Source organism: Anarrhichthys ocellatus, unplaced genomic scaffold, assembly GCF_004355925.1.
Source record: "Anarrhichthys ocellatus isolate YVR2014 unplaced genomic scaffold, GSC_Weel_1.0 scaffold33, whole genome shotgun sequence".
In the NCBI taxonomy this organism is placed as follows: domain Eukaryota; kingdom Metazoa; phylum Chordata; class Actinopteri; order Perciformes; family Anarhichadidae; genus Anarrhichthys; species Anarrhichthys ocellatus.
Genome location: NW_022280063.1, coordinates 5021102 through 5043564, shown reverse-complemented (window position 1 = coordinate 5043564; position 22463 = coordinate 5021102). Strand labels below are relative to the sequence as shown.

The following is a 22463-nucleotide window of genomic DNA, read 5'->3' as shown; positions in this document are numbered from 1 at the left end:
GCTTCTAATCAAATGTATATTTAAGTGTCTGCTGTGCAAAAATAGAAAGGGCAGAGACTAGTAAAACACGGCCCGCCCTTACTGTGAACTGTCGATAACACAGAACCACCTGATACCTGGTTATCTGCTTCTGCCAGTTTCTAAAGAAAACTGGACCATTTAGATCAGTTATCTGGGAGGCCTACACATGGAAGTTGAAGCCAGTCTTGTATCACATGCAGACTCCCGCTCACTGCTTTCTTCTGGTTTGCACCTTCAGCATTCCTTTATGCATTTGAGTTATTTTTCCAAATTACCCTAGTTCTGCGTATAACTTTCGTGTGGACTCCCATCAATAACTATTTTTTAAACTGCTTGTAAAAAAAAAAAAAACAGTTTAAAGATTAAGGCTGGTGGTATTTTATTTGTTCAACAAATCCCATGAAATATCAAAACCAACACTGCCTTAGTCTGTCTCTTCATACTTTATATCGTCACTACCCCTCCCTGTAGCACTCAGTGCTTGGCTAATTCGTTTCAATTGAAGATAGAAATCTATAAAACTGCATAATTCAATTTTTTTTATCAACATTAAAATACATTTCTATATATAATGTGAAAGGGGAAACAAGCCCACAGACAATAATCCCCTGAATCTGCAGTTCCTTTCAGCTGTATGGAGCATTTTTGCATTATTGTTTACGTGCCCTCGACTTTACAGTTTTGGTTCAGTTGTCCGATCAAGCGGCCTCAGCTGCTGCTGAGAAATGACGCCAACGTAGAAGTGCCAACAACTGCAGTTCCTCAAATGGCCACTTGAGTTTGGCTCCAAAAGCCAGTCAATCCCCATAGTCCACCATGTTAAAATGCCTGGTTCGAGTGACAGGTGGGTGCCGTTACAGGTTGCTAGCTTTCTGCTCTGCTGCATCACCCAGGCCCGCCTCAGCTCCACCGACAATCCACCTCTTTGTCTTGATTGTACTGCCACCAAGAGGCCCGTTACACAGCAGCCATTTTGCAAAGACAAAGATTTCCACCTGCTCCAAACACGATTGTTCCTCCTCCAACTCAGATCTATCAGACTGTGAGACTTGAGCATTCACACATACTGTATATTATCTTCCTCCGACTGAGCTTTAACCAAGTTTGTTGACCATCATGTTGCATATGAACCATGTGGGGACAAGGCAGGAGCCAACACACACACTGACATAACTCCTCTGACATAAATCCTGAGATGCATATCTTAAAGACAAATCAAATGCAAAGAATACAGTTGTCCTCAAATTCTTCTTTCTTTCTTTACTCTTTTTGCCTGAACATATATCAACAGTCAGTGCTTTTGTTGTCGCTGACACCGCTCTATTGACATTGTTACCATCATCCTCACTGCCGCTGACCCCAGCCTCTTACAGTGTCACTTACACGCTGACACATGAGGCAGTCAACAGCAAATCGCTCGCCACTCGTCTGACCCCCCCCGACCCCACCAGAAGGAAAGCCCCCTCTGGACCGGCTCGTATAGAGCCAGCGACATTGACTCAGAAAGCCAGCCCACAGTCAGCTCACTGGGTAAGTCTGCTGCTGTTGACTTCTATATGACTATATGAGATTGTTGTGGGTTCTTAGTCATTCAAGTCATATGCTGTGATGACTTGACCCTGTTTGAAAAAGAGGCCCATAGCTGAATGGAACTGAATGAATAGAAGAACATATGGCTAATGCTGTGTTGGAAATATGAGAAGCATGAATGACATGGAAAACATATGACTATGTTACAGTTGCTTGTTATGTTAAAGTTCACATGAAGAAATGCATTGTGAATTATGGATAAAAACACACAAAATGAAAATGCATGTAAACCTACCCCAAACACCAAAAAGGCTGCAATACCACCATTGCTGGCAGTTACATCTAAATATAATTCAATAGTAGCTTTTATGTGACCGATTCTGTTACTCAAAACGGAGCTATAGATGGTTTGTTTTGATCTGGTTTCACTCCTTCACAAATTGCTCCAAATACACAACACTACATATTAAGGTTAATAAAATGATGTGACGACAAAGTTTTAGTATAGTGTTGGAGCTATTTACTTCATATTGTATTTTGTTATTTAATTTATAAGTAGTATTGTTTAATTATTGTAGATGTTTGATATATTAAGATTGTTTTTTCTCTTTAATAGTAATTTGTTTAGTTATATTGTTTTTTGGGTAATTACTGTGGGCACCTGTTGCTATATATAGGAGTAGACAGATAGGACCAGCACAGCTCAGCTCAGCTCTGCACAGCACAGCACAGGAGAGACAGCACGACAGGAGTTTGTTTGTTAGTTTGTTTGTTTTGTTTGCTTTATTTAATAAATACGAAAATCGGAATCCTGCACGGACAATCCTCTCTTCTGGCTGCGTAAGAATACCGACCACGGTGCATCAGTGGCGTTTGATTATTGTTTGTTTAAGCTTGATTTAGTCGACAAATGGCCACTACATAAAGTAAAAACTATACGCCCACCCCGGTGCATCGTCCACGTAACGTCCGAGCCAGAAACCAGCGTTGTCTTGGTAACGTCTCAAGTTTCACTTTTGGTTGTTTGAGTTTCTTAACTGGCACCTAGCAGGTAAAGCGCCCACCTGCCGCAGCTGTGAATGTCGTTTTCCTTTTAACATACCAAGAGTATCAAACATGGACAGCGACACTGAAAAGTATTACTGTCGTTATAAAAATGAAGCAGCAGAAAGCGCTCGTCTCCCTGCAAGACAAGAACATGTAAACTTGGCAACATCGCAGCTCAGAGTATGGTTTCTAAGTCAGTACAAGCGTGACTTCAAAAACAGTTCTCGGCAATACAAAACATGCAGTGTTCCAGCTGCTAAACTGATGCTCCACGGGTGCCCCAAAAAAAAAAACACCAACGTGGAGTAGAGGTCTGGGAGGCAGTGCTTGGTGCTCCGGCAACATCCCATCAGCTGAGATCAGCTGAGAGCTTGATTGGTTGCAGGTTGACCACGAAACATGAGGCCCAGATACTGATGAGATGATGAGGTCAAAGAGCTTCAGGGAGAGGAGGCTGGTTGTGTAGCGCAGCTTGACGCAGGGCTGAGATGTGAGTGGAGCTGGGCCTGGATAAAGGTGGAGGTCTAAACAGACGTGAGTACAGCTTCCTGCTGTCACAGTATTTTAAATACATTGATAAGGCAGGGTATGCTGAATGCAGCCTCTGCTCCAAGGAGATGAACTACAGTAACAAGGGCTCACATGTCCTCTCATCACACTGTACACACTGTTCACTGTGATGACCACAGCCAGTGGACTAACAGTCCCAACAGTCCCACGTTGCTCTCAAGAACCCTGAAGTAATGAGGGTTAAGGAGCCTGTACCTTCATTTCAGCAGGTTGCTAATGCAGAGGTGTGTATAGATCACAGCTATTATTTTACTCTTGATAAGCTACTTTAGTCAGAGTAGATTAACATTTTCATTTAAATAATTGAACTGGATTGAATGCATATTAATTGCAAATATTAGATAGTCCACAATTCTAACAGCTTTACAGTAACAGTGGAAGTTAATATGAAGCCATACAGTAACAGGTTTCAATGAAAACGAATCACTTGATTTGTACAGACGATGGTTCTCGCTACTCTTGCTATCTTTGTTTTTATTTGACCAAAACTTTTGAAAATGAGACCTCGGTCTCAATGGATTTTGTCTAAATAAAGGTAAATATTAATAATAGAGCTGAAATAGTGATTAATAACTGAATAATAAATTAGTTTTTTGCTTAAAGTAAATGTCTTATCACTTAATTTTCTTCTCAGTGTACACCAGAATGCTACATTTTAAAGCTCATATTTAAAATAAAATTCTCGGAGCCGACTACACAAACCTACAACAGCTTATGGTTCAGAATCTCCCAAACCATCCGTCTTCTGAAGTAGGGCATGTGGTTCTGTGTGAATGTGATTGGCTCGTCTTTGGTAATGTAATCTGCATATTTGCATGTGAACATTCCACAGTCGCCACCATTCATCTGCTGTGGGATTTCATTGCGCTTTTTGCTGTGCAGAGTCCAGCCTACAGTATCCAGCTCTTTCATATGCATCATTTGCTCTGTTAGATTTGAGCATCCTCGAAGAAACAGGGAAAATGATTCCAATGCTTTAATATCTTCACTTTTAACAGGCGTCCAGCTGAGAATCTTTTCCATATACGCAGATGCAATTTTGTATTGGTTTCCAAAGTGCTCTGCTAGAAGACTTTTGGCTCGGTGGTATCCCTGATCTGAAGGTAGATGTTGACAACTGCACACCAAGTCTCTTGGCTGCCCCCTGGTGTATTGTTCGAGAAAGTGTAAACAGTCACTCCAATTAGTTGTCTTCTCCTCCACTCCATTTTCAAAAGCTCTGATGAAAGACCTGTACTGAAGAGGGTCTCCATCAAACACAGGAATATTTCTTACAGGAAGGACAGAGCACAGATTTTGCTGGACCAGCAGAGCAGCGATGTCATTTTGTCTCTCTTGCGTCATAGGTAGGTACTCCGAGATCCATCTCTTCCAGAAGAGTTCAGCCATGTACTGTATTTGCTTCCACCTTTTCCTGCTGTATAGATCACTTTGATCAAATAGTCCTGGTGGCATGATTGGTTTGCCCTTCAACATTAAAATATGATTTGGTGTGAGAGCTTCGAGGTCATCTGAGACTTTTGTGATGGGTCTGTCATTTAGAATTGCTTCAACCTCACAGAACTCATGGTCTGGAGCCCTTCATCGTCCAGAATTTGCTGTTGCAGAACTGAGGTGAGAACACCTTTCACTGAACGAATCAGGCGCTCCCAGATGCCGCCTTGATGGGAAGCTGCTGGTGTGTTAAAGTTCCATTTTATGCCATCCTGTACCAAAGCCCTTTGAATTTTGCCATGATTCAGAACAGCCAGACTTTCCTTCAGCTCCCGGTTGGCTCCAACAAAGTTTGTGCCATTATCCGACCAAGTCTGCCATCATCAAACGTCCGGTTGTAAATGTAAGACCGTATAAATGTAACTACTTCTAACATATTGTTAATAACTGTCTCTGCATTTGATTATTGTTTATTCAAGTGTTAAAATATTGTACATGCAGTATATAAATGTAAAAATATATTCAAGCACATTTCTGTCATAACTTAAATCCTTTTAATTTAGGGTTAAGAAACCCACGTCACTCTATCAAAGACCAAACTTTTAAAGAAAATAGCAAAGACATATCAAACACAAGTTATTACAATAACTTTGTTCAATGCTTAAAATCCTTTCAAGGGTGCGTTTGCACAATCCCACGTGAAGTATTTCATGTGTTGTAAAGCCACGTTTAAAGTAGTCTTCAATGTACTCGCAATACATTTCCATTTCAAGTGTAGGGTAAGCTGCCAAAGAGCTGCTTCTATGACTGTGTTTAAGTATCTCATAATTATGACTTTCTATCTCATAACTTCGACTTTCTATCTCATAATTTCGACTATGGGGATATTTTTATTATCAAGTCTAACTTTAAATTATTATTAATATTTAAATTTTTATTTTTTTTAAATATCTGGCAGATTCGCAGGCCACATAAAATGTGGCGGGCCGGATCCGGCACATATAGAGACATATAGAGCTCACATTCACACCTACGGGCAATTTCGAGTCTCCAAATAACCTAAGCTGCATGTCTTTGGACTGTGGGAGGAAGCCGGAGAACCCGGAGGAAACCCACGCTGCAATGGAGAGAACGTGCAAACTCCACACAGGACCACCCGGGATCAGGGATCGAATCCGGGTCCCTCTTGATGTGAGGTGACAGTGCTAGCCACTACACCACTGTGCAGCCCTTTAAAACTCTAACTCCCGTTTTCTGTTTTTGGTTATTTTGACGTCCCGCTATTCGAGCCAATCAGAACATTATATGCTGAATTGGTCGCGCTAAATGCACGATATGTATAGACAAAACGGATGCTATGTAACTTATATCGTTGTCACTTTTGAGCACCGACTGATTGAACATAAATCCTCATGTAGGATCCGCTTCAAGGCTGCAGTTAAATCTTTCACAAGACAAACCAGTAAACCAGTTATGTGCTGCCATTTATTTTTCTGCAAAACACCAAAAACAGTTATATTGCTTCATGGCTTGTATACACGGCAGCTCACAATAGCAGAAGGTAATGGAGTAGATACGATTCACAGCACATTTGCATAAAGTTTACTGTGTCCAAGCTAAATAAAACTGATCATACTTTCTTGTGCTGCAGCAATATCACGGCACCTACGGCTGGAAAAAAATCCGCCTATTTTCACTCTCAAACAAAAGCGGAGGAATCGTAAGGTTAACAGTTGAGGGTTACATACAAAGAGTGATAAAGGTGATTTTGAATCTCTACAGTTTCCACAAAGATAAAATGTTTCCTAGAGACACTACAACATTTTATTACATTATACAAATTATCCAAAGTCACATGCACTGAAATATTTTGTGTTGTATTGTTAACATGATGCACATTATTTTGTAATTACAATGATCACCAGTAATTAACAACTGCAAAAATAATAAGGAGATGATCTTGTATCTCTCAAAATGTGCCAGCTTAGGGTAACTTGATTTCCTAAAAGTCATTTTCTCACATGTGACAAACAGTACTGATTACTCGAGATGCTCCAGCTGGCCAGAAAATGACTTGAGGCCACCGATCATAACTCAAAGTAATCTTTAAAACTGCTGATGAGAAGAAAGAAAATGATTCTAACATCATTCTAAAAGTGTTTTCACTACCCAGACCATCATATTTACCTGATCTCCACCACAAGCTAACAAACCTTGAAATAACTGGAAGCCTTTGAAAATGACCCGGTCCAAAGGGACATGTCCGCAGTAGCTATCTGACTTAGTTCATCTTGATTATATCGGTGATCTGCACTAGCTCTGGAACTCCTAATCCGAGCCTCCCTATTCAATACAAAATGGTGTTTCTTTGATTAATAATCGTCGCTGCCCTCGTCTTCCTCATCGTACTTCCTCTTGAGCGAGTGCTTCTTGTGCTTACCCCGGTGTCTCCGCTTACCGGCGAACTCGGGGTTTGCGTCCCGCAGGTGCAGCTGCTCGTGCTTCTTCAGGAGGCCCGGGACGGAGAATCCCTTCCCGCACGTTTCACACGTCCAGGGCTTCTTGCACGTGTGAGTCCGTTTGTGGACGTTCAGGTGGGACGCCAACTTGTAGGTCTTCCCGCACACGTCGCAGCTGAACGGGCGCTCGTTGGTGTGCAACCGGATGTGGACCTTCAGATTCCCGACCTGGGTGAAGGTCTTCTCGCAGATGGAGCACCGGTAGGGCCGCTCCCTGGTGTGGATCCTCAGGTGAACCCTCAAGCAGTACTTGCTGGAGAACTTCTTCTGACAAACGGGGCACGGGATCTTCGCTTTGGGCACGTGGTCCTGCTGGTGCCTCTTCAGGTCGGACAGGTAGACGAAGGTCTTGCCGCACTGGGAGCAGAGGTACTGGCGGTCGCCGATGTGGTAGCCCATGTGCCTCTTCAACAAGCTGGGCACGAGGAACCGCTTCCCGCAGCGCTCGCACATGTGAGGCCGGTCTCGGGTGTGCCAGCGCTCGTGGTTCGACAGCTTGAACGCCGTCGGGAAGCTTTTGCTGCAGTGCTTGCAGGGGAACGTCATCTGGCTCGTGTGGCACTCCATGTGCCGTTTGAAGTAGGTGGACTGCGTGAAGCCCTTGTTGCAGATGTTGCAGTAGAAGGGCTTCTGGCCGCTGTGGGCCAGCATGTGCTTCGTCAGGCTCTGCAGCTTGTTGAAGCACTTCCCGCACTGGCCGCAGGCGTACGGTCGCGCCGTGCTGTGGGTCTTCAGGTGGTTGTTGAGGAACGCCTGTGTTCTGAAGCTCTTGCTGCACGCCGGGCATGCGAACGGCTTCTCGCCCGTGTGAATGCGCTCGTGGTCCATGAGCTTGGACTGATACGGGAAGCTCTTGTCGCACACGCCGCAGGTGAATCTGTCAGCCGGGGGCCGGATCTGCTTTTTTCTTCGAATGCTGGGCTTCATGTCGTCCCCTGCGCCGAACCTGGCAGGCGGGAGCGGCGGCAGGGCCGGGAGGGAGAGCGAGTTCGTGGCAATCTGCGACACCCACTGATGCAACGTTACCCGCTGGGTCTGAGGCTTTTGGCCGTCTTTCGCTCCCGCGTTGCCTGCACTGTGTGCGGGTTTGATCGGCATTTGAACTACCCGGAAGGGGATGGATTTCAAGGGAGGCCGCTGTGATTCCGGTTTATCTGCCGCTTCTGGCACCGCGCCTTCCCCTGTGCTTTGCAGAGTCGTGGCAGGCTGTTCCTGTGCAGAACCTTTCTCTTGCACCACATTCTCCCCCTGAGCTGCTGTTGGGACACTCTTTTCCTTTTCAGCTGCGTCGTTGGCTGATTTATGAGCATGTCGCCCTCTCCCCTGTGGTCCAGCAGCTGGGTCTGCCGGGCTGTCGGAGGTGTCCGACATCACTCCCGGGTCTTCACTGTCACTGAGGGGGGCCGGGGTGGGTTCAGGGACCTCTAGTCGCTTTGGTGACTCTGGTGGCGGCAGCGGCGGAGGCGGAGGCGGAGGTGGTGGTTCTACTGGTTTGGGCCGGAAGGCGAGTGAAGAGAGCACACAGTTTCCCACCGAGGACGAGATTGTTGCTGCACAAATGGATAAAGGCTTCGTCAAATTCATTTTTCACCGTATTAACTTATCAATCTTTAATGATTTCCTTTATCTTTCTGTGTGTCTTCATGAACCTGAAGTGTACCTTTAACACCAAGGAGTCCCTTGGACTGCTGGTGCAGGAGGAGCGTCTTCAGGTCCCCGGTGTCGGGGATGAAGCCTCCACATGCCTCCAGGACAGAGGGCTCCGCCGAGATCATGGTACCAAGCTGAGGTACAGAGGCAGGAAATGGAAACAATGAATGAGTTAAGAGTATAGTTTTCTTTTTACCTCTTAGGTTGGATCACGTGTTATATATACATACCTGGGAGAGATTGGGTACAGGAAGAACTTGCTCCAGCTTGCACACCAGACCTGCGGTAAGGGCCTGCAGTGCCGTGTCAAACTTTGTGCCGTACTGAACAGGGAACACATCCTGCAGGGAGAGAAATGTGTTGGAGTTTCACGTCTCTGTGACTGAAACCGTGAGAAAATGAGATAGAGGAATTGAATGTGCTTTATCTCCACATGCTCTGTGTTTCACATCCTAATGAGCTGCAAGCGTGTACTTCAAACAGGAAAATGGCAACCAGCAACCACATTAAGACAGATGTGGAAAAATAAAATAAATGCACACCATCTGGAATAAAAGACAAAGTAATAATGATAATAAAAGATGCCGATACCTGGAAGAAGCGCTTCCTTTCAGCTGGGTTTTTAAGCAGATTCTGGACCAGCACCATGAAGTTTGTTTGAGATTTCTCCACTTCTGCATCCTTCTGTAACACAGCAAATACTGTGTTAATACTTAATTCACACATTAGGATTGTAGAGTCTAGTGTGTTGAACAGAATTAAATGCAAGCCGTATATAAAAAAAAGTTCTCCTTCTTACCCCTAAAGATGAAGAGACCTTCAACTTATTTATGAGGGTTTGAATAGCCCTGGAATCTGGTGGTCCATCTTTGTGAAGCAGATCCAAAATGATCTACAGTAGAAAACACAAGTTATGAATCTGCGGCATATCTGCTGTAAACACAAACAATAAGTCAGCTGTTTTGATGCTAAAAAAAACAAATCTCACCCTGGCTCGCAGCCCCAGGATGAGCTGGGCAGTCTGCTTGAAGGTGATGAGATCGGGAACAGTCTGCGTCACCATGGTCACAAACTCCTCCACTTTGCCGTACTGCTTGACGTTCCTCTGCCGTATGACCTGCCAGATGTACGAGTACGTCAGCTGCAGAGGGGACGCCATGAGGCGGAGGGAGGACAGGGGAAGGGAACCTCCACCACCTGTGTGGAACATAACACAAAGGTAGCATCAGCACATCTACACGTGTTTATTAGCTTTAACTTGTACACTATTTCACTTATTTCTCTTTTGAACTTGGTGTGTTTCTGTTTCAATGCAGTGCAACTAACTTAGTTAAATGTACTGTAAATGTCCCTCCTCTATCAGTGATAATGTCCATTGGGTTCGTATAATGGGTGTCTTAATACAAACTACCAGCAACAGACCCCTATGCAGGGGGAGCCTTTAGCGGCTGTAGGGGGCGCTGCAATGCTAAACCCTGCTTTGATCGCTTGCAGATAAGCTGTGCAGATGGGTTGAAAGTGTGCACGTTTGCGTGTGCACGCGAAGTAGTGGGGAGAACGAGCGCCAAACTGTAACGTTAGCAGAGTTAAGATTCAAACTTCCAGTCGACAGTGCGGGGCTGTGTGCTGTCACCGGTTCATCACGGTTGATATGTAACGCGATGGAGCGCTCGATCGGGACATCCGGAGAGGAGGATGGTCTACTTTAAAAAAATCCAAGCCGCCTGGACTGTCCCCGCTAAAGCTTTTGGCTAGCTAACCTCCTAACATCGCCAAAATAACCAAACAGACTTTAATACACGCACGTTGACTTGTGATTAAAAGCAAGCAGTCAGTTTACGGCAGCAGATGTCGTTTGTTGCGGCTCATTTTCTCACCGCCACCTACTGTTAGCGTGCTAACGTTAGCTTAGCAACTTACCCGCGGTATCAGATCGTTTCTCCATTCTGAGCCCAGTGTGTGGAGCTAATTCATGAGCTATAATCAAGCGAGTGCACAAATAGGCCAGGCAATGTTACAGTTTACCCCGCAATATAATGTTTTAAAGTAGATAACCGTCTTTCTCCCGACAGTCAAGCCAGGAAGAATAATGGCGACCGCTGGGGAGCGGCTTTCCAAAACAAAAGCCGGAGTGTTTCCGGCGGATGTTCATATATAAAATAAAAGCAGTTTTGAATTTGCTGCGAAGGCGCAAAAACACGGAAAAGCAATTGGTTATATGAATTATGATGGTTATGACTTAGTTCATACCGTATTTGACCTATAATAATGATATTCCTGCCTTGAGGGGTTCAGTGTATGCACTCGTTCTTTTACATGTCTAAATTAAGTTTTACTAAAAACAAGTAGTCAAATGTCCAATGAAAAGGAGTTACAGTACTACAAGATCCAGCTCAAAAGCATTGCTCCATGTGTTGCATAACAAACACAAATGCAGTTGCAATATCACCAAAACATTTTATTGATGCTGTCGATTGTCTTTGAAATGACATCAAAGTTCATGGAGAACTGAGTAAATGACCTGACAATGAGTACATTGAAGTTTGATATCTGTTCTGAGATCTGTACATGCACAAATATGTCACTTCAAAAACCAAGAATGGAGGACTTTTATCAAGTCCCTTTCCATCTGGTTAACTGAACCTAAACATTCTTTTATTTAAGGTAGTATTGTGTATTATTCTATTCTTTTAATTAAAATGTCAAGGACACATTCAGACTTGACGTTTCACTGTTTTGCTGACAACAATAATATGATGTACCATTATATACCGTATATTTTTTACATTGTTGACAAATAGTCATAAAACATACATACAATACTGACATTTTGCTCATGGGCCATTTGCAGGGGGTAGACTAAATAATGTAAACATTTCACATAAAGGGACATTGACCAAATCACCATTTGTAATCTGCTACAACTTATTGTAGCAAGCTTTGCAATGCTGATTTAGTGACATCAAGGTCCTAATGTGTTTTCACAGAATGTTCACAGTATTTTGTCCACCCGCTTTACATTCGTGACTTGAACCGGTCCATTATATATTTGCAACATTAGAATTGTAGAGAAAGTTGGTTATATTTTGTAAGTGGTGTATCTTGTAACAAAATAACTTAAATATCTCAAATACAATACAAATACATATTTTCACAAAATACAGACATTCAAATTATACAAGTTGTTCACCAGAAAGACAAGAAAACAGTTTGATAAAGGTACATCTTCCCACATTTCATTGATGAGTTTTGAACATAAATCTTTCGAATACAGAAAACTGTTATTGAAATACTAACCATCCTCTGAAGATGAGGCTACATTGCCTGCGGTTGGGAAAGATTCTTAGCCTGTTGATTCATAGGGATCTGCCGACATCAGTCGTGTTTGTAACTGGCATTTCCTCCAGCCTACGGCCACTTCTTTTGTGGCAAGAACAAGCCCTCCTTATGCTTCTCGCTGAGCTCATCCGTCCATCCAGCCATCTATCCCTATCTCCCTCGTCTTGTCCGCCCATCCCTCGCTCTGACACATACAGTACAAGAGCACTCTCACTCGGGGAGTCATGTTCTCATGACTGAACATGATTGACTCAGTGAATAAGGCATTAAAAACACACTCGCTGTGGCCGAGCAGCAGCTGTAGATCACTGGGCAATAGCTTTGAGACACAATGACGGGATTCAAAGGGCCTCTGCTGGTGGCTACTGGCCATCTGGTCAGATCTTTGATACACAAAGTGAGACACTTGTTGAAGTGTTGTTTGCGACGAGAAGGTTTGCAATTTGTGACAGATCAGAATAATGTCAACAAGTACAAGACAAGCTGCAGTAGATCACATGCAGCTTCTCCAATTGAGCTTTTACCTCCTATGCATGTACTTCTTTGCATTTACCCCTAATGCATTTCAGTAGAAGCCCAAACACAGGAGCAGGTTTGGGAACAATGTGTTGACTCTTGACTCTACAACAGTAAAAGGACAAAGGTCTCTGTAACCATCGGGACACAGCCAACAAATTGATGACGGGATTTCAAACTCAGAATGAAATCTTCCCAAACAGTGTGGTATCATTTGGATGTGAGCCTCCAGCGGTACGTTTGATCACAGCTCAAAACTGGAGAATTGGCAACACCCTGAATAGCAACGGTTGAGAGTGGCAGCAATGAAAAAAAAAAAAAAACTTGATCTGCTCAGAGAAGGCATGCCAGATGCCGCTAAACACTGGCCAAGACGAGACAATTAATGTACTTCACCAGCCATTTGGGGACATAACCAGCCATTGTGTAGTGAGTTCTTCCTCTGGTTCCAAAAAAAAAAACCCTCTTTGGATGGTTAAGTGCTAGAAGTGCCCGGGCAAGCTGCCTTCACAGCAGGTGAGTTTTCTCTCGTAGCTCGGGTCCATGCACTCAGATGAGTGAAAGCAGAGGAAGAGTGTCAGACCACACTGGGTTATCCAGCAGGCTGCTGCCACTAACAGAATAACCTGGAGAGTGAGTTGTTATACTGCGGTCCAGATTTCCCTCTTGTATTAATCATGCTTCATCCGCTCTCATGTTCAGGGATTGCCTCCCCCACTGGCTGAGTGTCAGCAGCGTGGGTGAGTGTCTGAAGTGGGATGGAGACAGACACAGTTGGGATCATGTCAGAAGGGACCATTTGGCTATTTTCAGTGTTGCACACTGCTAAAAGCCTCCCAGACTTGACCTAAAAAAAAAAAAGAAAAAGGGATGATAAAAAAAATAAATAAATCACACTCACAATCTGAACAGTGTTCTTAAATCCTGTTTTCTATGATAAACAAATGACAGATACTAAATCCCTCCAAAACGGAAATCATTACATTAGGTATCGACAGCCTCATAGTACTGCTGAATATTTGATGAGCACTTGTTAATTTTTACAAGAATTGCCTTCCTGGAAAAGTGCTCACCAAAGTGAAGGCACATTATCATGTAGTCGTTATTTAGCTGACCCACAGAAACCAAAAGGCACAAGAGAGTGTCGTTGATGGAAATTTTACCGCCAAGGACGGAAATTTTAGATGGGGGGGGGGGGGGGGGGGGCTCTTAGGGTCTCATGGTCTTAAAAACCCCAAGAGAACTACTATAATTTGAGCTGTACACAAACTGAATAGCTTATTGCGAAATGGCTTCCAACAGAACTTTTCATTCTTGAAGAAGCCGGGAGGCCATGCTGAAATAGCAAGTTTTATAAGTTGCAATAATAGCTCATTGTGGTGTATAATTTATTCATGCCTTATGAGTTTGACATTGCCCTTTTATACATACATGCAATTATCCGCCTGGATAGTGTGATGACTGTGTTCCAATGTACTCAATGAAGGAACACAAAAGGAGCTTTTACAATTGCAGGAAAACTGTCTGCAGACAGGCTAGCACCTCTAATGCTCACAATGACAATGCTAACATATGGACGTTTAGCAGGTGTGTTTACCGTCTTCACCATCTTAGTCTGATGCTAAAGAATCATAGTTTGCTTGGACCATTTAAAGTTGAGACCTGATGATGGTGCTGGTTGAAAGCTGTTCATGTTACAAGAAAAATATACTCTCTGTATCTCTATAAAGTAGTTATTTTCAGCTGGTTCACTTACTTACCAGGTACACGATGAGAACAACACAAGCTGTGAAGGGGATGAGAGCCAGAAGCAAGGGAGTTCTCTTGGACCAGCTGTACTCGCGACCCTCCTCCCGACCCCCTGGAAGACGGAAATATGATTGGAAATTTCGCAGACTACAGTTACACTGTAGAAATCTGATGGTGGGTTCGCCAAGTAGAGACAATTCTGACGGTTCGATCACTCACAAATACTGACTTTTCTTCCATTGTGAGATAATAAGAACATACTAAGCATGCTTTCACACGTACTAGCTGCATGAGACTTTTAATGATTACATAATTCCTTAAATTATCTGAATTGACTGTGTTCAAGCTTACATATTTGGTTCCTATCCCCAGCTGTGTGTCCTTGACCCTGAATCAATATCTGCCCACTAATAGGCCACTAAGCTGCTTTAGCCATTAAATATTTAAAATGCAAATGCTAATGAATGGTTGTACCTGGTGTTTGTTGTGGATTAAGGCACGGTGGCGGCTTGCACGAGAAGCCGGATGTTCCTTGAGAGGCGGCATGTAAGACGTCTTTGATGTAGTCAAAGTAAAGACCAGATATTAAGCTCCCTTCCTGATAGTGACACTGGAAGACTTGCATCGCTGTTTCCTGGGGAATCAGACAACAAGCAGTCCTGAAATATATCTCAAATGTGCAATTACATGCGCAGAACGGTCCCCGAAGGACCAACATATTACGCACTCCTCCCCAAAACTGAGCTGCAGTGCCTATTTGCACAATCCATCAGGATTTACTTACCAGTTCCTCATGGTCAAAGGTGAAGCGTAGACTCTTCAGCATTGCAATGAAGACAATTATGTTTTCTCTGTTGGAAGAGATGGCACCAAACATGCCAGCCAGCTTCCGAAGACTTTGCTCCAAAGGATAGATATTCAACACCACCCAGCACGTGCCAGCCTGAAGATGTAGGTACCAAAGAAATTAGCGTTCTTTTGTTCAAAGTTATATCATCTGTTTGACATTATTTCTGCTTTCACATCTTCATACGCACCACTTCTTTGGGAATGTAACTAACAGGAATCACATAATCGGAGGGGATATTCTGCTTCTACGACGGAGATCAAGACAGAAAAAGGATTCATTGGGATAATCTTTTAGCATACGGACACACAGATCATGTGACAAACGTATGAATGTGATACATGAATTCGATATGTATGAGGCCTGTAGCAATTCAGTAAACTCACCAATAATGACAGCTTGCTTACATCGTCGGTTATCGGCGTCCCAAATTTTCCGGAGCAGAGATTCAAACTTGTGAACAGACTCAAGAGGAGACAAGGTGCTTTCAAGATCTAAAAGAAAATCAGGTGACAGTATATTTATACAGGGTAGTTCATTGAAAGTAGGGTTTTAAGTTCTGTATCTAATTTGACTGAGGATGCTTTTCTTCGTCTGATTTTGTTGTTAAACATGCAAACAATTTTTGTGAAGCATATCAAGTCTCTGACAATCAATCATAATAGCCCCTTCTTTAGGGCTTGTTAAATTAGTCTACACATGCATTGTGCATGCTGAAATGAAATGCTAAATATTATATATGTTAAAAACTGAGCATTATGTATTTCTCAGAGGATCTAATGTAATGTAGTACTTTTATTACACAGGTGACTTTCATTCAAAAGTACAACTACTCCTTAGTTTCATATTGAATCAACCATCGGTCGATTAATTGATAAGTAAAAAAAAAAAAAAAACATTTTCCGATACTGAATTGTGAACCTTTGTAACGATTAATCAAGAAAATATTCAGCAGATAAATTGAAAAATGAATTAATTGCAGCCCTAATCCAAAATACAAACTCATTTTACCCCTTTTATCATAATCAAAAGAACCACTTCAGCACCATTACAGTAGAGGTAGAAATGCACAGAATAAAAAGTAATGTTTATCTGACAGCCGTTGTGTTTCTTTGCAACTTTAAAGACTAAAATGCAAAACATGCAATGAGCTCAAATCTGAGGAATCTGGCTTCAAAGTTGCCAGGACGACAGGCAGGATTGTGGTTGGCTTCAAAGGGATTCTCAGTCTCGTAAAATATTATCTCACAGCAGGATGAAGATACTATGCAGTTGGACTTCTGGGAGCACGCATGCTATCCTCTCTATTTAAACATACTGAGTGAAAGCAAACTGTGTCCATGTGTCATTTCACTTAATGTACCCTTTTTAAAAGCCTAGATGCATTAAAATACCTCTTAATGAAACTGTTAAAGTGTATACTTATACTGAAAAGTGGATGATTTTCAGAAATCAAATAGGCAGCATTTCATTTAACCATTAAAAACTAGAGTGGAAAGACAGCGAGATTCTTTGTAATTCTTTCTGATATCACCCTTACTCCAAAGACAAATATTCATTCAGCTATTTAAAAAGCACAATGTGGGAAGTGGGAATTAAGCCATGTGATATAGCTGCATCAGAATATTAGTCTATTCAATTTTACAACACACAATTAGTGTAAAAAAACAGAAAGAAAGGAAATTCTACTACTTACTTTCTTCCTCATATGGAGCAAAAATCCGTGGTTGCTCAAATCCGGTGCGTTAAATGCAGTGTTTTCAGTTCAGAGACAGAGCTCATTGTGTGCATGATGTCCGAGCGTGTAGTGAAACTTGACGATGGGGCTGGTCGGTCTGCTTCCAACCCCGGACAGATTGGTGAAGTCTATTGACGCGGTGGAGAGGCCGCCTACAGGCTGAGTCACTGTGTCACACATTGACGCTGTCTGAGACTTTTTCCACAAACTCCCACGTATCAATTTGTTCGTCAGGAGAAAGTGGGCGCTTGTTCTCTTGAGGGATTATTTCGCTTAGAATATGTCAAGGCTATTCCTAAAGCTGTTGTTTAGAAAGTGAAAATCAATAATATATAATAAGAGGTTTTGCTCATGTAGGACAATATGAGGGTAGCTGATTTTCAGCCATCATTTTTGCTTCATTTTTGTTTTGACATGCAATGCTCTGCAAGTGAAGCGTAGGCTGGTGGTGTCTCATGTTCAAGTGTGCAAAATGACCTAATGTGAAAGAAGTCACAGTGTATATCATTAAGAGAAAGGAGAACTCTGTACACCCGAGTTAGAAAACGCAACAGGCACTCTGAGCCGAGTCATGTCACATGTGGAGCAGGTCACATCTAAATATAACCCAGATGAGCTTTATGAACCCCACGAAAAACAAAAACACACGGACTGCGAGCTGGGGTGCTCAAGGGCGCACTTTCAGATCGTCAGGTGAGACGGATTGATACGACTAACAAAATTCAACTCACATTTTTTTTGTGGTGTCATCTCAGATGTAACAGATTCATACTCAAGTACTCACATATGACACCATTTCGAGCAGGGGTGACACTGTGCCTGCAGCCCTCTGCTGATAAACAAGGCCGCATGCCTGCAGCCGTGGACAAAAGCATAAAGTACAGATAGATGTGACCCTAACATGTTAGAAGTTGTGCATGTTCGATTTTTGCACGGAACTGTCGTTTTGATTTTATGACAATAATCCTCACTTTTCCCCTTGATATAGAAATGGATGTCTTTGAGCAGGAAGGCATAAATGAGGAACTTATCAAGTTTGCCATTCGAGAGAGCATTCAAGATGCCCACAAGCTGCAGTGTTTGATGCAAATAAACGGGTATGATAGAGTCAAGAATATCCAAAATGCTCTAACTAAGAGGGTTATGGATGGGGCTACCAAAAGGACTTCTTTAATATTTACTATTGATACAAATTTAGTGATGGGCTAATGAACACTTTTACAAAAGATGTGTTGATTCTAACTTCACAGAAAATCCTGAATTAAATAATATAAGGGTAATCAACGCCTTTTATTTGAGTCACTATTCTCCTTTGGTTCAGTAGAAAGGAACCAAACAGTGACAACTTCATGAAGATAATGGCAGCCATTCACAAAGGTAATATATTTAAATCTGTCTGTCGTTTTAGCCCAAGAATAAGTGCACGTGGCGTTGAAGTTTCATTCTTACTAAAGTTAACCTACAAATAAATACAAACGTCCGTGTCTGTGTGCATGAACTCGCTGTGTTCACTCCATGAATATTACAAAATGCTTCCCTGGGAGTGCTGCGTGGATCGTGCTTGTGTCTCCACAGGTGACGTGTATGCGCTGCGGGAGCTGTCAGGTTGTGCGTCTGCCTTCAGAGAGAGCGACAGCAGCGGCCAGCTGCCTCTGCACGCTGCAGCTGTGCAGCCGCAGCCAAAGGTCCTGCATGTGGTGCTGCAGGGTGAGAGGCTTAACCGAAGACCATTCGGCATCTGCACTTTAAAAAAAATGTACATAGGAGTGAACATATTTTCAACTTTAGCATTACGTTACTGTACTCTTCGTAGCAGTGTTGACGTCCACAGACGTGACCCTGGAGGAGCGGACAGAGGGTGGGGACACATCTGTGACTCTGGCAGCAGAGGCCGGCCAGGTGGAGAACGTCAGGATGCTGCTGCAGCACGGAGCTTCACCACACAACACCAACAGCAGAAATGAGTCTCCTCTGCTGATTGGTAACACACACACACATTTATCAAATGTTGGCATGCTAACACGCTAAACCTAAGATGTTGAACGTGGTAAACATTATGCCTGCTAAGCATCAGCAGGTTAGGAACATGCTGTTAAAGCACCGCTGGTCCCTAAAATGCAGCCGCACAGAGCCGCTGGCATGGCTGTAGTCTAAGCCTCGTTAAAACACCTGTAACTGCTGTAGACATTAGCCTAATAAAGTTTTTAATATCAACTCTGTCATTAATAAGACATTCTTCATTATCACCCGTCATTATTATGGCTGTTTACCGCATTACCTTGTTTTGTCGTCATTTTGTAGCAGTGAGACAGAGATCGTACGACATGATTGCAACGCTCGTCATGGGCGGGGCCTTTGTGGAGCAGGTGTGTCTCACCAAGTGGACGGCCACCCATGAAGCTGCGAAGGTGAACAGCGCTGCATTGATACGGGCTAGAACAATGAGGGAATCAGAACTCAACATCCAGGATAAAGTTCACATGTCCTCCTTTCCTACCTTCTTTATGTCCTTGCCTCCTATTGCTTGCACCAGGTGGGTTGTCCAGCTATTCTGATGCTGCTGCTTCGACACGGAGCCAAAGTAACTGCCAGAGACGGGCATGGGGTGACTCCTCTGGGGATCGCAGCTGAATATGGCAACTCTGAAGTTTTGGATGTACTGATACAGCAAGGTAAAACCACAAAATATATTGTGTACTGCTTCACATCTGTCATGTTTGTATGAGGAGTAACACCACACAACCATTTTTCCTCACCTTGTTGTATTTGTCCCCGTGCTCCACTAGGTGGTGACGTTAACGCCCAGGCCAGCAATGGAGACACAGTGCTGTATGATGCTTCTGGATCTGGAAACCTGGACTGTGTCGAGCTGCTCCTGCGGCACGGAGCCAGCCCGAACGTAGCCAGCTACGCCTGCCAGCTGCCCATCCACAGAGCTGCATATGAGGGACACACACTGTGAGCTGACCTCCATGCAAAAGAGCACCCCAAACATCCCGAACCCCTGGATATGAGCATATTGTCATGCCTAAAGAATATCTGTTTAAAAGAAAAGATAAGAAATTACTGGAGTCAAATTAACATTCTTTTCCTGATTCTTTGCAGCCTGATCAAACTGCAACATGTCACTCTCTGCACCTCACAGCTCTGCAGTGTTGTCACTGTAGTCATTTCCACAAAGAGTCTTCTGTTTATCGCTGTTTTGCAGTTCTGTCACCGAACAACACTGTGGCTCAAACCGCAATCTAATGAACATTTTTCCCGATGTCCTGTTTCTCTCTCTCTCTGTGTGTGTGTGTGTGTGTGTGTGTGTGTGTGTGTGTGTGTGTGTGTAGAGTCCTGAGGACTCTCATCCCCATCACTGCAAAGAGAGCTATCCGTCTCTCGGGCCAGAACCCCGTCCACTCAGCAGCTGATGGGGGACAGGTCGAGTGTCTGGAGCTGCTTCTCCAGAACGGATATGACGTCAACGCCTTGCTGGGCACACACATCTCTGGTGGGGCACAGCTGGATGCTAAACTGTCTCTCCCGCACACCTGCTCTAAAACAAATTAAAACTGTCACTGCTTGCGACATCATTACCAACTTTGACCAAAATAATAAAGATTGCTAACTGTTCACTATGGTGAGAACATTTTAAATCTCTGGAAGTTGATTTTCCTGCTGTGGTGTAACGCGTGGAAGCTTTTCTAAATAGCACATTTTTTAAAATAAATGCTTCCTGTTGATAATAAGCCTATTACATTCAACTGGCATCGTCTTTCAGGTCTTAGAGGAAAGCGTGACAACATGACTTTATTCATCTTTTAACCTGGCCCCCTGATGAAATCTGAATCTTGTTGCAGAGAACTACGGGGACCTCAGAAAGACTCCTCTGTACTTTGCTGTTTCCAACGGTGATGCAACCTGTGCCGAGATGCTGCTGGCAGCTGGAGCGAGCACTGACCTGGACCCACTGCAATGCATCCTGGTCGCTATACGCGCTGAGAGGTGTGTGTGGCACACACAAGGCATTCATTTTATAGCTCACGTACAGTTGGTCTGGTCTGATGTTTGACCCATTTCCAGGCATCAACTGGTCCAGCTGCTGCTGTCCTACGGAGCAGAGGTGAATTGTTACTTCAGAGTGATCACCAACACGATGTTCCCCACTGCCCTGCAGTACAGCCTGAGGGACCCGGTCATGCTGCGACTGCTCCTCAACAGTGGATATCAAGCTTACAGGTAAGTCTATAGCAACTTTAAATATTTAAGATTAAAGATGCTTTCTGTAATTAGGAATTTCAGTAAAACATGTTCAAGCACTGAGATAATTGAGAGGTTGTGTTTAAAATCGTTTTCTATTTGAACATTTCATCCCTGCAACACTGTCTGTGGTAGGTGCTTCCATTGTTTCCATGGTGAGAGTGAAGAAATGGATGGTACCTGGATTGACCTCCATAACCAAGCCTACCAGATTTACAGTGAACCTGACGTCATCTCAGTAAGAGCAAATCCAGGCAGACATATATACACGTCTGTGGTAGACTCCTTGGTAATAAAGAGCAACACAGAGTCAGCTCATCGTGACCAATAACCCAACATATACAATAAATCACACCCCTGATTTCTTTTCTCTTTCAGTTCTGTGAGTTTGTATCAGTGTCGTGGCTCACACATCTGATCGGCGGTGTTGTAAGGATGCTCCTGGAGTACGTCAGCCACGTCGACATCTGTCCCATCCTCAAACGAGTCCTGGAGAAGACGCCCGAGTGGGACGAGATTTCTGACACACTGAGTAAAACTTCAAATCCAACGTTTTAAAAAAACAGTTACACGGTGTTAAAAGCCATGGGTATTTTTTAAGAATGTGTTTGTTTGTGTTCCCAGGCAAGCCACGTCCTCTGCAGCAGTTGTGTCGACTGGTAATCAGAGGTCACATGAGCCTCAGGGTGCTGAATGACCCTAAAGCCGTGGCTGCTGTCCCTTATCCTCTGAGACTGAAGAACTACCTGACCTACAGAGAGTCCTCTACGTGAAACACATGTTCCTTTATTCCTGTGTGATTGAAACACTAATTGTAAAAATAGCCGATGGGAATATATTTGCCCTCAAAATCCTTTTGTATTTCATTTGTTAAGTTTTATATATTATGAGCTGGAGTGCCTTGCAGTGTGACTATGTCTACCATTTATTTTAAGTGTCACAAAAGAAGATTCATATTTCCTCCTTGGCATTCAAATATCTCTTTTCTTGTTTTGCATTGACACGTCCTGATACTATGTCCCTTTTTCTAATAAATATTGAGACAATAAGCTATGAAATCCATCCTAGTTTACCCCTGAACAGATGCAGTATATTATATTCTGTGTTGCCTTACCGCTCTCTTTCTATTTGCATCTAGTGTAGTTGTCTTAAATGTACTGTACACTCATGCAGGCGTTTTCACTTCACACTAATTAGACCTCTGCTCAAGGAGAAGTTCTATGAGGTCACCAAACTGCGTCAACCAATCAGTGTGAGT

At 43.3% G+C, this 22463-nt stretch overlaps 3 protein-coding genes across 12 annotated transcripts; 1 reads left to right on the top strand and 2 right to left on the bottom strand.

Annotated features, from left to right (window-relative positions):
- The first annotated feature begins 1473 nt into the window (after positions 1 to 1473).
- asb15b (ankyrin repeat and SOCS box containing 15b) lies at positions 1474 to 22254 on the top strand. Of its 8 annotated transcripts, none has more exons than XM_031865544.1 (14): positions 1474 to 1551; positions 14390 to 17653; positions 18285 to 18337; positions 18536 to 18667; positions 18774 to 18941; positions 19262 to 19368; positions 19494 to 19632; positions 19747 to 19918; positions 20296 to 20456; positions 20806 to 20950; positions 21029 to 21184; positions 21341 to 21443; positions 21584 to 21737; positions 21830 to 22254. In XM_031865544.1, the coding sequence occupies exons 2-14, from the start codon at positions 17532 to 17534 to the stop codon at positions 21976 to 21978; spliced, it is 1761 nt and encodes a 586-aa protein (XP_031721404.1). In that variant the 5' UTR covers positions 1474 to 1551; positions 14390 to 17531; the 3' UTR covers positions 21979 to 22254. The 8 variants fall into 8 exon arrangements, with proteins under 8 accessions (XP_031721404.1, XP_031721403.1, XP_031721405.1 ...); XM_031865543.1 differs by lacking the exon at positions 1474 to 1551 and adding an exon at positions 8624 to 9990; XM_031865545.1 differs by lacking the exon at positions 1474 to 1551 and adding an exon at positions 17949 to 18057 and having other exon boundaries at positions 13879 to 14549.
- LOC116393323 (zinc finger protein 548) lies at positions 6074 to 18850 on the bottom strand. 3 transcript variants are annotated; one of them, XM_031865533.1, is made up of 7 exons: positions 17745 to 18850; positions 9760 to 9968; positions 9571 to 9663; positions 9363 to 9455; positions 9002 to 9112; positions 8782 to 8905; positions 6074 to 8671 (listed from the first exon to the last, which is right to left on the bottom strand). In XM_031865533.1, exons 1-7 carry the CDS (start codon positions 17833 to 17835, stop codon positions 6975 to 6977), a joined length of 2418 nt encoding a protein of 805 aa, XP_031721393.1. In that variant the 5' UTR covers positions 17836 to 18850; the 3' UTR covers positions 6074 to 6974. The 3 variants fall into 3 exon arrangements, with proteins under 3 accessions (XP_031721393.1, XP_031721395.1, XP_031721394.1); XM_031865535.1 differs by lacking the exon at positions 17745 to 18850 and adding an exon at positions 12069 to 12085; XM_031865534.1 differs by lacking the exon at positions 17745 to 18850 and adding an exon at positions 10692 to 11114.
- LOC116393328 (uncharacterized) lies at positions 11209 to 17757 on the bottom strand. Its single transcript, XM_031865554.1, has 7 exons — positions 16919 to 17757; positions 15609 to 15716; positions 15413 to 15469; positions 15160 to 15318; positions 14850 to 15009; positions 14387 to 14487; positions 11209 to 13473 (listed from the first exon to the last, which is right to left on the bottom strand). Exons 1-7 carry the CDS (start codon positions 16928 to 16930, stop codon positions 13309 to 13311), a joined length of 762 nt encoding a protein of 253 aa, XP_031721414.1. The 5' UTR covers positions 16931 to 17757; the 3' UTR covers positions 11209 to 13308.
- Positions 22255 to 22463: the final 209 nt, after the last annotated feature.

What these genes read in the sequence shown, in the direction of transcription:
- LOC116393328 (XM_031865554.1), bottom strand. An exon ending in CCTTTGACCATGAGGAACTG is followed by an intron (nt 15,010 to 15,159) that starts GTAAGTAAATCC and finishes CTGATTCCCCAG; the next exon opens with GAAACAGCGATGCAAGTCTT. An exon ending in TAATCCACAACAAACACCAG is followed by an intron (nt 14,488 to 14,849) that starts GTACAACCATTC and finishes TCCGTCTTCCAG; the next exon opens with GGGGTCGGGAGGAGGGTCGC.
- LOC116393323 (XM_031865533.1), bottom strand. Translation starts at nt 17,835, where the DNA reads ATGCTTTTGTCCACGGCTGCAGGCATGCGGCCTTGTTTATCAGCAGAG. An exon ending in TGCTCGAAATGGTGTCATAT is followed by an intron (nt 9,969 to 17,744) that starts GTGAGTACTTGA and finishes TGTTCCACACAG; the next exon opens with GTGGTGGAGGTTCCCTTCCC. An exon ending in AGGTCTCTTCATCTTTAGGG is followed by an intron (nt 9,456 to 9,570) that starts GTAAGAAGGAGA and finishes GCTGTGTTACAG; the next exon opens with AAGGATGCAGAAGTGGAGAA.
- asb15b (XM_031865541.1), top strand. Translation starts at nt 17,915, where the DNA reads ATGACAATAATCCTCACTTTTCCCCTTGATATAGAAATGGATGTCTTT. An exon ending in TGAGTCTCCTCTGCTGATTG is followed by an intron (nt 18,942 to 19,261) that starts GTAACACACACA and finishes GTCATTTTGTAG; the next exon opens with CAGTGAGACAGAGATCGTAC. An exon ending in GCATATGAGGGACACACACT is followed by an intron (nt 19,919 to 20,295) that starts GTGAGCTGACCT and finishes GTGTGTGTGTAG; the next exon opens with AGTCCTGAGGACTCTCATCC.